Below are 14620 nucleotides of genomic sequence, written 5' to 3'. Positions count from 1 at the left end.
ACACACCTACTCATTCCAGGGTTTTACATAATAGATAATAGAATAACAGTTAAGACATCAAAACTATGAAATAACAAATATGGAATCATATTTGATTCGTTTAACCAAAAAAGTGTTAAACAAATCAAAATATATTTTAGATTTGAGATTCTTCAAAGTAGCCACCCTTTGCCTTGATGACAGCTTTGCACACTCTTGACATTCTCTCAACCAGCTTCATGAGGTTAGTCACCTGGAATGCATTTCAATTAACAGGTGTGCCTTGTTAAAAGTTCATTTGTGGAATTTCTATCCTTCTTAATGCGTTTGAGCCAATCACTTGTGTTGTGACAAGATAAGGGTGGTATACAGATGATAGCCTTATTTGGTAAAATACCAAGTCCATATAATGGCAAGAACAGCTCAAGTAAGCAAATATCAATGACAGTCCATCATTACTTTAAGACATTAAGGTCAGTTCATCCGAAAAATGTCAAGAACTTTGCAGTTGCAAGTGCAGTCGCAAAAAAGTTCATTAGAGAGTTACCAGACTCAGAAATTGCAGTCCAAATAAATGTTTCAAAGAGTTCAAGTAACAGACACATCTCAACATCAACTGTTCAGAGGAGACTGCATGACTCAGACCTTCATTTTATTTTACTTAACTAGGTAAGTCAATTAAGAACAAATTTTTATTTTCAATGACGACCTAGGAACAGTGGGTTAACTGCCTGTTCAGGGGCAGAACGACAGATTTGTACCTTGTCAGGTTGGGGATTTGATCTTGCAACCTTTCATTTACTAGTCCAACGCTCTAACCACTAGGCTACCTGCCGCCCCATGACCGAATTTCATGCTTTGCTGGTGACACTTTCAGTGATTTATTTAGAATTCAAGGCACACTTAACCAGCATGGCAACCACAGCATTCTGCAGCGATATGCGGGTTTGCACTTGTCATTTGTTTTCAACAGGACAATGACCCAACACACCTCCAGGCTGTGTAAGGGCTATTTGACCAATTAGAGTGATGGAGTGCTGCATCAGATGACCTGGTTTCCACAATCCCCCGGCCTCAACCCAATTGAGATGGTTTGGGATGAGTTGGACCGCAGAGTGAAGGAAAAGCAACCAACAAGTGCTCAGTATATGTGGGAACTGCTTCAAGACTGTTGGAAAAGCATTCCAGGTGAAGATTGTTGAGAGAATGCCAAGAGTGTACAAAGCTGTCATCAAGGCAAATGGTGGCTACTTTGAAGAATCTAAAATCTAAAATATATTTGGATTTGATTAACACTTTTTTGGTTACTACATGATTCCATATGTGTTATTTCATAGTTTTGATGTCTTCACTATTATTCTACAATGTAGAAAATAGTAAAAATAAGAAAAACCCTTGAATGAGTAGGTGTGTCCAAACCTTTGACTGGCACTGTACATGCACACTCCACTCCATCCAACCCATGTACATGCTCACTCCACCATCCAATCCATGTACATGCTCACTCCACTCCATACAACCCATGTACATGCTCACTCCACTCCATTCAACCCATGTACATACAAATAGTAAAAATAAGAAAAACCCTTGAATGAGTAGGTGTGTCCAAACCTTTGACTGGCACTGTACATGCACACTCCACTCCATCCAACCCATGTACATGCTCACTCCACCATCCAATCCATGTACATGCTCACTCCACTCCATACAACCCATGTACATGCTCACTCCACTCCATTCAACCCATGTACATGCTCACTCCACTCCACTCAACCCATGTACATGCACACTCCACTCCATTTAACCCATGTACATGCTCACTCCACTCCATTCAACCCATGTACATGCTCACTCCACTCCATCCAACCCATGTACATGCTCACTCCACTCCATTCAACCCATGTACATGCTCACTCCACTCCATTCAACCCATGTACATGCTCACTCCACTCCATTCAACCCATGTACATGCACACTCCACTCCATTCAACCCATGTACATGCACACTCCACTCCATTCAACCCATGTACATGCTCACTCCACTCCATTCAACCCATGTACATGCTCACTCCACTCCATTCAACCCATGTGCATGCTCACTCCACTCCATTCAACCCATGTACATGCTCACTCCACTCCATTCAACCCATGTACATGCTCACTCCACTCCATTCAACCCATGTACATGCTCAATCCATTCAACCCATGTACATGTTCACTCCACTCCATTCAACCCATGTGCATGCTCACTCCACTCCATCCAACCTATGTACATGCTCACTCCACTCCATTCAACCCATGTACATGCTCACTCCATTCAACCCATGTACATGCTCACTCCACTCCATTCAACCCATGTGCATGCTCACTCCACTCCATCCAACCCATGTACATGCTCACTCCACTACATTCAACCCATGTACATGCTCACTCCACTTTGTCTTGATGCCTTTCCTAATATTACAGTATGTGCTAGCCTATGTGTACACTCGCCTTGACTTTATGCAGGAAATCTCCATAATGATAAATGAGTCTGGTTTCAGGAAGGTGTAGGCATGGCATGTTTCAGGCAGGCACAGTGTGACCAGTCTCATCTGACCTTTACAGATACCAGGACTGGGAGACACACTGATGATGAGAGACCCTCCTGGACAGCTGCTGTGCTGTACTGTCAGCAGAGGAAAGGTCTTGGCTCTTTACAGTCGGACTGAACTGCAGTGTGTTTGAGGTTACCTGAGGCTCAAAGCTAAGGAGTCCGCGTAGAAAAGTGATCAGTGAAATGGGAATGGGCTGTATTATGATATAGACTTGATTTGTAATATGTTAAACGATATAACTTCCAGAAAGGATTTTCTAGGCAGAAAATCATCAGGAATGAAATAAAGTACAGTTTCAATCCAGACATTTGCTAAGAGGCAAATCACCTACAGCATGAAATAGCACCCTCTTCACAACAACAACAAAAAAAATGTTTCCGGCTACTAAACCTAGATGCATGTAACGGAGATTTCCTAACAGATTCCTTGTTATCTTCTGTAATAGATGAGGTCTAATAGATCAGCTGGCCCAAGCATCCATCCATCTCTGTGTTACTGTTCTGCTTGGAAAAGACTCACAGGAACATGACCCTGCTCAGACAGACACCATGTGCTTGTCAACCGCAGCATGCTGAACAACAGAGGCAGAGCCCTCCAACCTCCCCACCCTCCTGTTGGCATTGAATAAACAACAGGGTAAACAGCGACGGAGAGAAAGATGAATGGTGCTGTTCTGCAACGACAACCCTTCAGAATCTTAAACAACTGGGCCCAAAGATAGGCTACAGCCCTACGCCACTGACTGAGCAGGACAGAGTGACAGAATAGAATCGGACGGACAGAGAACAGTGAAGGAGGGCTTTTCATTTACCATTAATGTATTACACGTTTGGATAATGAGCATGGCTAGTTACATACAGCCTGCTGAAGACTAATAATTAAGTCAAGTGAGACCAAATAAGCTCAAGGAACTATAGATGCCACAGTCAAGATCAGGCCTAAAGACGTAAGCCTCCACTTCAGTCTCCTTGGTCCTCTCGCCCTACACTACACGTCTCCATTAGACCAGACCTGTCCTGGCCTCTCACCATCCCTACTGATCACGCAACTGGGAGTAACCACTAAGAAGATCATCACTGCATAAGCAATTGTTAATTAGTCGGGTATGTTTCTGCAAGGAAATGTTGAACTATCTTGTTTCTATCTCTTTATCTATCGCTCTCTCTTTCTATCTCACACACAAACACATTCTCTCTCACACACACTCATCAATAAATCAACCAATCAAAAGACTTGAGGATAGCAAGAAAAAATGGCAAGGTAAGAGGAATTTGTGAAAGAGTGGCTAGACTGCAGAATTCCAAATGAGCTGACCGATGAGGTGCCCCTCTGCAATATCATTGAGCTCTGCCTCTCTCTGTAACAGGGCCATTGTAATTTCCCTCTCTCTTTCTCCCTCTCGCTCAGCCTCTCTCTGTCTCTGTCTCCCTTTCTGTCTCTCTCTCCCTCTTGCTATCTCTCTCTCACTTTCTCTGTGTGTGTGCGTGTGTGTCAGTGTGTTTGCGTGCATGCCTGTGTGTACAATACCATATTTATTATTCAGGAAGAGAGGTGAGAGGAGGTCAGAGAAGTCTGGTAAAGAGGGAAACGTCTTACTGAGCACAGATCGTGTTCTGGGAGGAGACATCTTACTGAGCACAGGTCATGTTATGGGGGGAGAGAGATCTTAATGAGCACAGGCCATGTTATGGGGGGGGTCTTACTGAGCACAGGTCATGTTATGGGTGGGAGAGATATCTGACTGAGCACAGGTCATGTTCTGGCGGGGAGAGAGATCTTACTGAGCACAGGTCATGTTCTGGGGGAGAGAGATCTTACTGAGCACAAGTCATGTTCTGGGGGAGAGAGATCTTACTGAGCACAGGTCATGTTCTGGGGGAGAGAGATCTTACTGAGCACAGGTCATGTTCTGGGGGAGAGAGATCTTACTGAGCACAGGTCATGTTCTGGGGGAGAGAGATCTTACTGAGCACAGGTCATGTTATGGGGGAGAGAGATCTTACTGAGCACAGGTCATGTTATGGGGGAGAGAGATCTTACTGAGCACAGGTCATGTTCTGGGGGAGAGAGATCTTACTGAGCACAGGTCATGTTCTGGGGGAGAGAGATCTTACTGAGCACAGGTCATGTTCTGGGGGGGGGACAGAGAGGAGATACACACACTGGGTGGTGTAATGTACTATACTTACTGAGGGTTAGCCATGTTGGTGGATGGTGATGGAGAGAGGAAGAGGAGGAGGCTATGTTCTTCACTCAGTTCTCTCAGCCTCTCTTAGCTTCTGAGTTCGCCACACCAGATATACTCTGCTGGACTCATGTTGAACCTGGGGATTGAATTAAATATCAATTACACCTGACATGTACTACAACCATATTACATCCGTATTACACTAAGATGTTCATGAGTTCAGTAAAACATTGTATAATGGCACCAGAAACAGTATGGGGATACTAAGACAATGAAGAACTATAATTGTAGCTTGAATAGTAACCTACAACAGCAATTCTTCAAAGTAAAAGATGATTCATTCTATGTCTATAGTAAGAGCACATTACCTGCATGTCTGTTGGATAATACTCCTAAAGAGCTGCTCTCACCATAGAATGAGTCCATTGTTGAGTTAAGGCTGGGAAAATCCATTACGCTTGACACAGGACATGCATGAGTGAAAACCTACCCAGGTGCTTGGTCTTTATTTAGATATGATTGATGACAGACAGTGACACATTATTATGGCAATCCCCTGAGAGTATGGTAGGCTATGTATGAGTCATTCAATAACACTTTAAACGCAAGACATACACTACAGTACCAATACTTTAAATGGAGAAGATGTGAGAGACATTACAGGTCAAATCTTTCTGTGTTGCCCATAAATTACATTTCAGATGGTGCTGGTGAGAAGGTATATTGAGAAACTTCTACTAAAGACTACAACAACTGGAGGTTGTTAGCACATCCCAACTTACTGTATAAAGGGTTATGTTAAGCAAATTCTCTTGAATACCATTTTTTCGACCATGGTGTTTGAATGGTGAGAGTTCATAGACTGTGCTTTGCCTGATCAGCACAACATATCAAGTAGAGGTCTGTCCACTGGTCTCTGCATGACCTTAATAAGCTACAGGAGCCTATCAGTTCAGATCCATCTCGCCTCTAATCTACTTACTATATAGTGCACTACATTTAAGTGAGCCTATGTAGGCCATTTGGAACATGCGCTGGGTCTCACACAGTTCATTGAATAGTAAAGTAGGCTAACGGTCCCCTTACTTCATAACTGAGGTTTCTTCACACGTACTTCATTTTACAAGGCTTTTCTGTAGTATTGCATAAAATTCAAAGCACAACTGAGCCCCATATCCACGTCAAAACCAAACTGACAGGTAGCTTGACATGCAAATGTTTGCCTTCCTGTTTGAGAACTAATAATAATGTAACCCTATTGGAAATTGTAATTGAAACGGACTAAACCAAGCATTAATCCACGTTAGGACTATACTTAGTCGCTGTAGTACCTGAATATAGAAGCAGAGACTCGAGAGACTATAGTAGCCTAGTGCGTGAAGCGGGGGTGGTCCCCGTGGTAGGCTACACCGAGGGAGTGCCCCGGCAATGTACAACTAATCTATTATTCAGTTGAACCAAAGAAGAACCTTCCTACCTGTCTTGATTTACATTGTTGACAGTCTAATCGAGCCTCCCGTTGGCCGCGTGCTCGTGATAATGTCTCCCTCTGTGATGATCAGCGTGAGTGAGGCTCGTGCTCCAAGCTCGTGGCGATGTGTAGGCTGCTGCCTTCCTTAGCACTTTTACATTGGACAAGCACCCCTGCTGCTGCTGCTTAGAATCCTTTGCAACACGAAAAGACTGGAGCCGAAATGCAAGCACCATCGTCGTTCAGCAAGATTATATTAAGTGTCCCTGACTGACCACCAAATAACCAGCATCGTTGGAGAGTGGAGGAAGAAAGGTCAGAACGTTGTGTGTGTTGTTGGCTACACCGCTCCAAAATTGCTAGTGAGGGTTGAGGGCTTCCCCCGCGATCGCAGAAGGGACTCCTTGCTGCCGAATATAGACCTCCTCTTCCACAAGGAGCTGTCTAGGTGCTGAAAACGTGATTAACCTCCGGCTTCTCTAGTGCGGCGCTGTGATGCCTGGCTCTCTCCCTTTCAAAACCGAGAATAGTAGCATAATCCCCGCGAAACAACGTCAAAAACATTGCCGTTTATTTTCTTGCCGAATAGGGGCAGTATTGAAGCTATAACATTGTCATTGCTTGCTTCGGTCACGAATCCCATGTTTGCTCTCTGTTGATTCTAGTTCCAAATCCTGATAACCGAATGAAAACTGAGGTACAGTCACCTCACTTGATTTGTAGGCCTGTAGCTTTATGCCCGAGCTGCCTTTTTCCATAGGTTTTACGTTTTTTATCGTTTCGGAAATTCAAGATACTATGGGAATATAAATGATCTTTCTACCAATTGGCTTAACAGTTTGTCATTCACCAGGAATAGCCAGTCGATGGTTAGAGCGCACATCAATCAATCTCATAGCGTCTTCGCAGCCTTATATCAAACACGCCTGCTTGTCAAGGTTAGGCTTTCGGAAATGGTAGATATGAAATAATAGTAGTCTATGATAGAGCAATTCTGAACAATTAGGCCTGTTATATAAGAAAACATATGCAAATGTAAGGCTTTACTATTCTGTTATTCTTTCATTTAAATGTTAATATGAGTACATTGGTTGTAGAATATGATATTGGAAGATGTTCTGAAAATAATTAGATGCACATTTTTTTCTCCATTATGATAAATCAGGATACCTAAACCTAGAGAAAGCCAGAGAGTGAGAAGACATTTCAATGGCAGTCATTTATTTAAATGTATTGAATTTGAAATAAATCAAACATATTTGGCACACATAGTTGAAAAGTGCTTGTACACCTTAAACATTTTGCTCATCATATTAATTCCAGGGAAAACGATTTAAAGAACAATTTTAAAATAATCCCATTAGCTCTACAATGAACATAATGAAAGTGTATAAGGTAACAAAGATGCATGTTCCTAAAATATGTCTGCTATTAAAATAAGTTTGTTATCCAGATGAAAACCTCTGTTGAGTGTACAGTATTATTTGGGAAAAGTTAGGTCACAGAAAACTATGAACAGTGATCTTACATTTCCCCCATTACAGAGTATCCGGCTATACTGAAAAGTTATACCTTAAAATAGCTTATTCTAAATAAAAAAACGATGCAATCAAAACCATTTAGCCAAACATATAGGTTGGTAAAATTGCACATTCATCTCCAAAGAACTGTTTTGAACTTCCTAAACATTGCTCATGTGTTCATACCTTCATACCTCATAAACAAAACAAATACTGTCATCAGGAATGTCTTCAGAATCATATGTTCGTAAATTCAATGAATTAAGCAGAATATTGTACAGAATCCCAACTACAAAACTGTTTGTACATGGTATGTTTATCACACAATCATATAATGGCTGGAATACCCTGTTTGGGAGTAGAACACGTAAAATAACACATTTTAAAACCATCAGCTCCAATGAAGCAACAAATATGAAGAACGACACAACAGAGAGAAAGATTTTGTCTAAACCACAGAATCCATGAGTAAATAGAAGCTAGTGAGTAAATTCCACAATAACAGCACAAACTCTCATTCTGTTATCAAACTCTTCATCTTAAACATTTTTTTTTTTTAACTAGGCACGTCAGTTAAGAACAAATTCTTATTTACAATGACGGCCTAGTGCCTTGTTCAGGGGCAGAACAACAGATTTTTACTTTGTCAGCTCAGGGATTCGATCTAGCAACATTTCAGTTACTGGCCCAACACTCTAACCACTAGGCTACCTGCCGCCCCACTGTTCACTGTTCTGTTCTTCAAGTAAATGTCTTTATAAAAGTCATCCTTATGCAGAGAGTTGTATGGTTGGTTTAACTTTGCAATCATTGCTTTCTGTTTGACATAAAATTTCAAGTGAAAAATCAGAGTCTCAGCCTCACTCTGTTATCGTGGAATTGCCCAGTGTGTGAAATAGTCTTATAAAGGTAGGAGGAATAGGCCTTGATTTAATTGCATTTCAAAAAGGGTTTCTCCATAGCTAACACTAAAAGAGGGGCATGTGTCAAAGCACATACCGGAGAAAACATTGAAATCAAGACAAACTGAATTTTTCTCAAAGGTTCAAAACATGTTACTTTCCTTATCTTCTTAACTAAAAAGTGCCTGATCGGTAATCTCAACAATTATTTATAATAATTAATAACAATTATATTTGTTAATTGGACATGAAGTGTCAGTAACTTTTCACTATAAGGTGTAAGAAACCATCTGGTCAAGATTAGTTAGTTAGTTTCAGTTCTTTGTTTTGAATATGAGCGTAACATTTGGTGAGTAATTCAGGATAATATATATGTGTTTTAAATGGGGAAGTCCACTGTATTATTTTGTAACAAAGGACTGACATGAAGGGACAGTATTTTCTTCTCTGATTCCCATCAGCACCTTGTTAAACTCACTAACATATCAGCAATATTTCCTATTCATGTTTCAAACTGATCAATGCATGATCAAGTAACTATTTACCTCTATTGCAGCAGATAAAACATTGCATTTCCCTTCCAAAATTGACAAAGTTAAAACTTTACATTGGGAAAAGTTGAACACAACAAAAAGAAAGACATGTACATGTTGTAAGCCACTTCAAACAGCATCACATACCACCATGGCTGAGAGATAAGATTCTACAACCAAAATGTTGTTGATCCTGATTGTTACGTGCACAGGCAGTCTTCTGAACTAGACACCCGGGTTGTATTCATTAGGGCACGCCATTTCAAAACATTTTGCAACGTAAAACGGGTGTTTCTTATTGGACTAGTTATGATAGTACCTCTCTGCTTCTTCCGGTTTTCTTCTGTTTTGTACCTAATCAATAGGAACCTGAAGTGAACAAAACAAACTGTAGTTTGAATGTAAATATGACCATCGACTCCTCAGCCAAGGTGAACTAGGGTCATAACAGTGGTGTATCCATGCTGCAGACTGTCCGTATCCGTGTCACACAGAGTATAGTCCTCCTTCACGATACGATCACACCCAATCTCCCCGTTACCAAAGAAGCCAAACAGTGGGATGTTGGGGAACACCTTGCGGAAGGTGTCAGCCTCCACGTTACGTTGGTTGTTGTAATAGTTGTGTCCGCGGCCCACGCAGGCAAACATGAAGCCCAGGGTGTTCCTCTCTGGGAGGTTGGCGGCTTTCAGTCTCCGTATGGTGGCCTCGGCAGCCTTGGGGCTGCTCACGTCCTGCTCCAGGAGAACACTGGCCCCCTGGATCCTTGGACCGCTCAGAGCCAGACCCACCACGCCGTACGACCCCCGGCCACAGCTACGGAGAAAGACAGACCACTGTCACATAACTATATAGTAATACTATAAGCCAAACCCTAACCCCGGGACCACTCAGGGCCAGACCTACACCACCGCACCAGCCCCAGCAAGTTACAGAGAACGATCGCGGGACAGACAAAAACAAAGTCACAGCTGCATAGTAAGAGTAGGGATTCCCAAACGTTTCATGTCAGGGCCCTCTGAATATGATGAGGCTCCATCTGAGGACCCCCACTACCTTAAAAAAATATGTTGTTTTGCCGCTTGGTAGATTACTAGGAGGTCGTAATAAATAAGACCCCAGACCCATGTTTGAGAACTCCTGACCCTTCTCAGCATTGAAAAGAACAGTACATGTTACAGATCACTCAGGTACTCACCACTCTCTTTCAGGGGAGAAGACATTCTCCACATGGCCCCCAGCGATGAGAGCCTTGCTGCGTGCCAAAGGCTCCAGGACCTGGTTAAGGAAGCGGGCTGCTCCGGGTTTGTAGGCTTCATAGCCAAAGAGCAGCACCACACGCAGATCAGGGTTATTCACCAGCCCTGAGGGGACAGGACGACAAGAGAGGGGTCAGAGATGGAATCATATTATGGTGGACGGTTGGCTAGAGCCATGGATGTGTTTAGCATACTGTAGAAATGTTTGTTGCCATCTCTTTTCTGTAAATATTGGTATTTATCACTCACACTCATATACTAATCCTAGTATCAACTTTACACTGCAAGGTTTGTATTGGGCTAGAACAAGACCTGCACTGACCAGCTTAATGGTTGACTGTGGTACCCCTATGTGGCAGAGCGGAGAAAAGTATATTTCTGAACTGGTCATCATAACTTCAACTCGGTCACACCAACCTGCTTCCTCCAGGTGTGACTCTGAGATGGTGCGTTTGCAGAAGTGAAAGGGGCGGATGTCCACTCCCTCCATCCTAGGGAACATGATAGCATAGCCAGCTTCTCCTTCTTGGAACTCCTTCGGTGGACCCGAGTGGGAGCCACTGGGAGTTACTGTGGGGGAAGATGAAGAGAGACTCAGCAGCAACTCTTGGGAGGACATTGGAAGTTTGCTTTAAAAAAAAATATCTACATTTTGGCAAATGCCTTCTTCAGGGTTACTGTGGGAAAAGGCAGAAGGACAAATCATACTGTCAACCAATGTCCTTTTCCTTATATTGGTAAATGTATCACCTGTATGATGTACATTTAACGTAGTTAGCTAGCTAACAGTAATTGCATTTTAACATATTGCATGGCGTTCCACTTCTCTGGTTGTCTTAAGCACTCAATCTACGTGGCATAACACTATTTAACACATCAATATTACCTAGCTAGATTTTCAGTTCACAAGCAAAGACACTATCTGCATACTTGGTTGATGGAGTGTCACTTCTCTCCAGCTTAGTGATTATATAGAGGAATATAGAGCACAGATCCTGTTGTCAGTCCTGGAATACTAGGGTATCTATCGACATATCTAGTCGCCATGCTTCTCTTCCCAGCTCCCAAGCAGAGCACCCTATGTTAATAAGGCAAGGGGAGATGAATGTGGACCATCCCCTGTTGACACTCCTCTGTGATGAGAATGCACAACACACATCAAAGAGGAAAGGTCCTGAATGTCATGCACCGCCAGCAGCCTGTGTCATGAGTTATGGCACAAGAGCTAGCTATCAGTGGTTAGTGTTGTAGGAATTATGTGTTATAACATATTATAACACATGAAACAGTTACCACACGGTGTTCTGGTCATTAGGAAGGGAAATATGAAAATACTGTAGTTCTTACAAACAACACCAGGCGTGGCGATGGCCATGATGTCACATCCATTGGGGAACAGCTTGTTCAGTTCCTCCACTGAGTCTGGACTGTGGTGGGTCTTGCGTGCTGCAAGAGGGGATACAGGTTAGAACATGCCTTACATTTAGATTGTTACTGACTGTGACTAATATAAGCAGCAGGTTTCACAACTTAGCCTTCAACTTTTAATAACTTCCCATGTGTTTAGTAACAAACTAAATGGAAGTTGGCTAGTAGATAAGAGGCCACAGTACTCTTTACTTCTCGGCCCAGCATTATTAGTGTGCTTTACTACAGAGTAGTAAATGTAGTACATGTTAAAATCAAATCAAATCAATTTATATAGCCCTTCGTACATCAGCTGATATCTCAAAGTGCTGTACAGAAATGTTACATCTTACCCTTTTTCTGCTTGTAGCAAGAGTCTTGTCCACTGAAGGTATCGCTGTCCACCATAACCAAGACTGTTTTGGGCAGCAGGTATACATTCTGCAAACATTAAGAGAGAGGTGTTTCTACAGTTTTCAATAATGTCAGACTCCACATACTGCACACAGACTGTCTTCCACTGTAGGTGCCAGGCTATAACTTTACTGTGTTCTACTAGCCTACTTGTAGGAGTGTTGCACCAGCATACAGATATGCATAATGTCGAACAAGCATGCCTCTGGCTAATCTCAGTTAACCCAGAACTAAAGTCTTGCGTAATTGGTCAGACACTCGATTAAGCTCTGGGTCTGTACATGTTAATAGAAGAGATGCTAGAATGAGGAGTGGAACCGGATTGAGGAAATCCACTCTTTGCAAGTTATGGGTAAATGTATGGGCCAGATGTCCCCTCCCATTCCAAAATTAGAAAATATGGTAACACCTGCAAAATCTTGATTTGTCCAAATATAAAACCAGTGATGAAAAACTGGAACTACTTCTGCTCGTTATCAATCAGAGCTCATAGTATAAAGACAAATCTACGGTACCATTTATGTTTGTCGTCTGTTCACGAGATACTACTCTCTCTGGCATGCAATCATGTCAGCTCTATTCATGACACTTCTATCAACAATTCATGAACGATCTCCTGAAAGAGACCCTGTTGTAATTTATTGTGTATTTTCAGTAGTCAAACTGACCTCCACTTCTTCAGCCAGGCTGTGGCAGAGAGCATGGCCGTCATAGTTGGACGGTCCAGAGGCAGACACCCACGTCAACTTCTGCTGGACCCTCAGTACTCTCCGTGCACAGTTCATCCACAGTCTGCAAACACTGCACAATAAGGAAGACAGTCGTCGTTAGCTCTCACTCTCACCCTGGCATGACAAGGAAGTTGTTTAAAAAAACATGATACCTACGACCAGTCTGAGGATAACTAGCTAATGTTAGCTAGATTCCAAGCATTTCTTAGCTAGCTAATTTAGCTGTCAAACACATATGTAATACAAGATTATTACTAAAATACTGTTGTGCTACCTGTTAGCTAGCTAGCCAACGTATGCTAGTTTCACATGGCTGCACGCCTTTTTTGCGAGCAAAACGTATACAGCTAACAGACACATTTGGTGTATATTGCTAGTTAGCTACATATATTCAGTTCCAGTCCTGTTTAGAACTTGGAACGTGCATTGCCATTGTTGATAAAACACTGTGCTTGCTAACGTTAGCTAGCTAGCTGACTGTGGCTAATCGGTCAGTGTTATCCAGAATCATTGGGACAATACTATCCCCACCCCCCGAAACCCTACCCTTACCGGGGGGGACGTCCCAATGTTCCCCGATAGCACGGGCCGTTGCTAATCTAGCTAGCTACCTAACGTTAGCTAGCTAGTCACTTACCAAGCAATTTGGAGCAGGGATTTGGTTGGTACAAACATCAAAATTCTCTCCACTACTTCTGCCACATTACTGAGAATGTATTCTGCCGTGCATTCATCCGAAACGCCAGAAAAGTCTGTATTTCCATCCATATTTCCTTCGCAAGATCTTGGCAGCTAGCGACGGATTTGTCTTTTGACCTTTCACTAATGCAAATTGCATAGCTAAATATCGAAAGCAGTTTTCGGGAGAAAATACACAATTACTGCCACCTAGTGGCGAGTACACTTTATCTGCCTAGTATGTATAAATCAAATCAAACGTTATTTGTCCATGCGCCGAAAACAACAGGTATAATATATCTTACAGTGAAATGCTTACTTACAAGCCCAAGACCAACAATGCAAATAGTCTGGGTAGCCATTTTATTAGATGTTCAGGAGTCTTATGGCTTAGTGGTAGAAGCTGTTTAGAAGCCTCTTGGACCTAGACTTGACCCTCCGGTACCGCTTGCTTGCTGTGTGGTAGCAGAAAGAACAGTTTATGACTAGGGTGGCTGGAGTCTTTGGCAATTTTTAGGGCCTTCCTCTGACACCACCTGGTATAGATGTCCTGGATGGCAAGAAGCTTGGCCCCGGGGATGTACTGGGCCGTACGCACTACCCTCTCTAGTGCTTTGCGGTTGGAGGCCGAGCAGTTGCCATACCAGGTAGTGATGCAACCCGTCAGGATGCTCTCGATGGTGCAGCTGTAAAACCTTTTGAGGATCTGAGGACCCATGCCAAATATTTTCAGTCTCCTGAGGGGGAATAGGTTTTGTCATGCCCTCTTCATGACTGTCTTGGTGTGCTTGGACCATGTTAGTTTGTTGACGATGTGGACGCCAAGGAACTAGCTGTCAACCTACTCTACTACAGCCCTGTCGATGAGAACGGGGGCGTACTCGGTCCTCCTTTTCCTGTAGTCCACAATCATCTCCTTTGTCTGGAGAGGTTGTTGTCCT

The 14620-nt window shown here is 42.7% G+C and overlaps 2 protein-coding genes across 2 annotated transcripts in view; both read right to left on the bottom strand.

Moving 5' to 3' along the window:
• Positions 1–7170, bottom strand: part of LOC110526636 (transmembrane protein 266-like) — a 113104-nt gene extending 105934 nt beyond the window's left edge. Inside the window, exons 1-2 of the mRNA XM_090222653.1 lie at positions 6242–7170; positions 4766–4900 (exon numbers count right to left, since the gene is read on the bottom strand). Coding sequence (XP_090078779.1) covers positions 4766–4779 — 14 coding nt within the window. The 5' untranslated portion in view covers positions 4780–4900; positions 6242–7170. The remainder of the gene's footprint in view (positions 1–4765; positions 4901–6241) is intronic.
• A 269-nt stretch (positions 7171–7439) lies between these two features.
• LOC110526633 (F-box only protein 22) lies at positions 7440–14051 on the bottom strand. Its single transcript, XM_021607766.3, has 7 exons — positions 13639–14051; positions 12939–13071; positions 12210–12297; positions 11797–11895; positions 10867–11019; positions 10389–10554; positions 7440–10006 (listed from the first exon to the last, which is right to left on the bottom strand). The coding sequence occupies exons 1-7, from the start codon at positions 13767–13769 to the stop codon at positions 9613–9615; spliced, it is 1164 nt and encodes a 387-aa protein (XP_021463441.2). The 5' UTR covers positions 13770–14051; the 3' UTR covers positions 7440–9612.
• Positions 14052–14620: the final 569 nt, after the last annotated feature.

This window comes from Oncorhynchus mykiss, chromosome 26 (assembly GCF_057628025.1).
Source record: "Oncorhynchus mykiss isolate SJ-2025 chromosome 26, ASM5762802v1, whole genome shotgun sequence".
In the NCBI taxonomy this organism is placed as follows: Eukaryota; Metazoa; Chordata; class Actinopteri; order Salmoniformes; family Salmonidae; genus Oncorhynchus; species Oncorhynchus mykiss.
The sequence above is the reverse complement of the archived record's forward strand: the minus strand, read 5'-3'. Positions and strand labels throughout refer to the sequence as shown.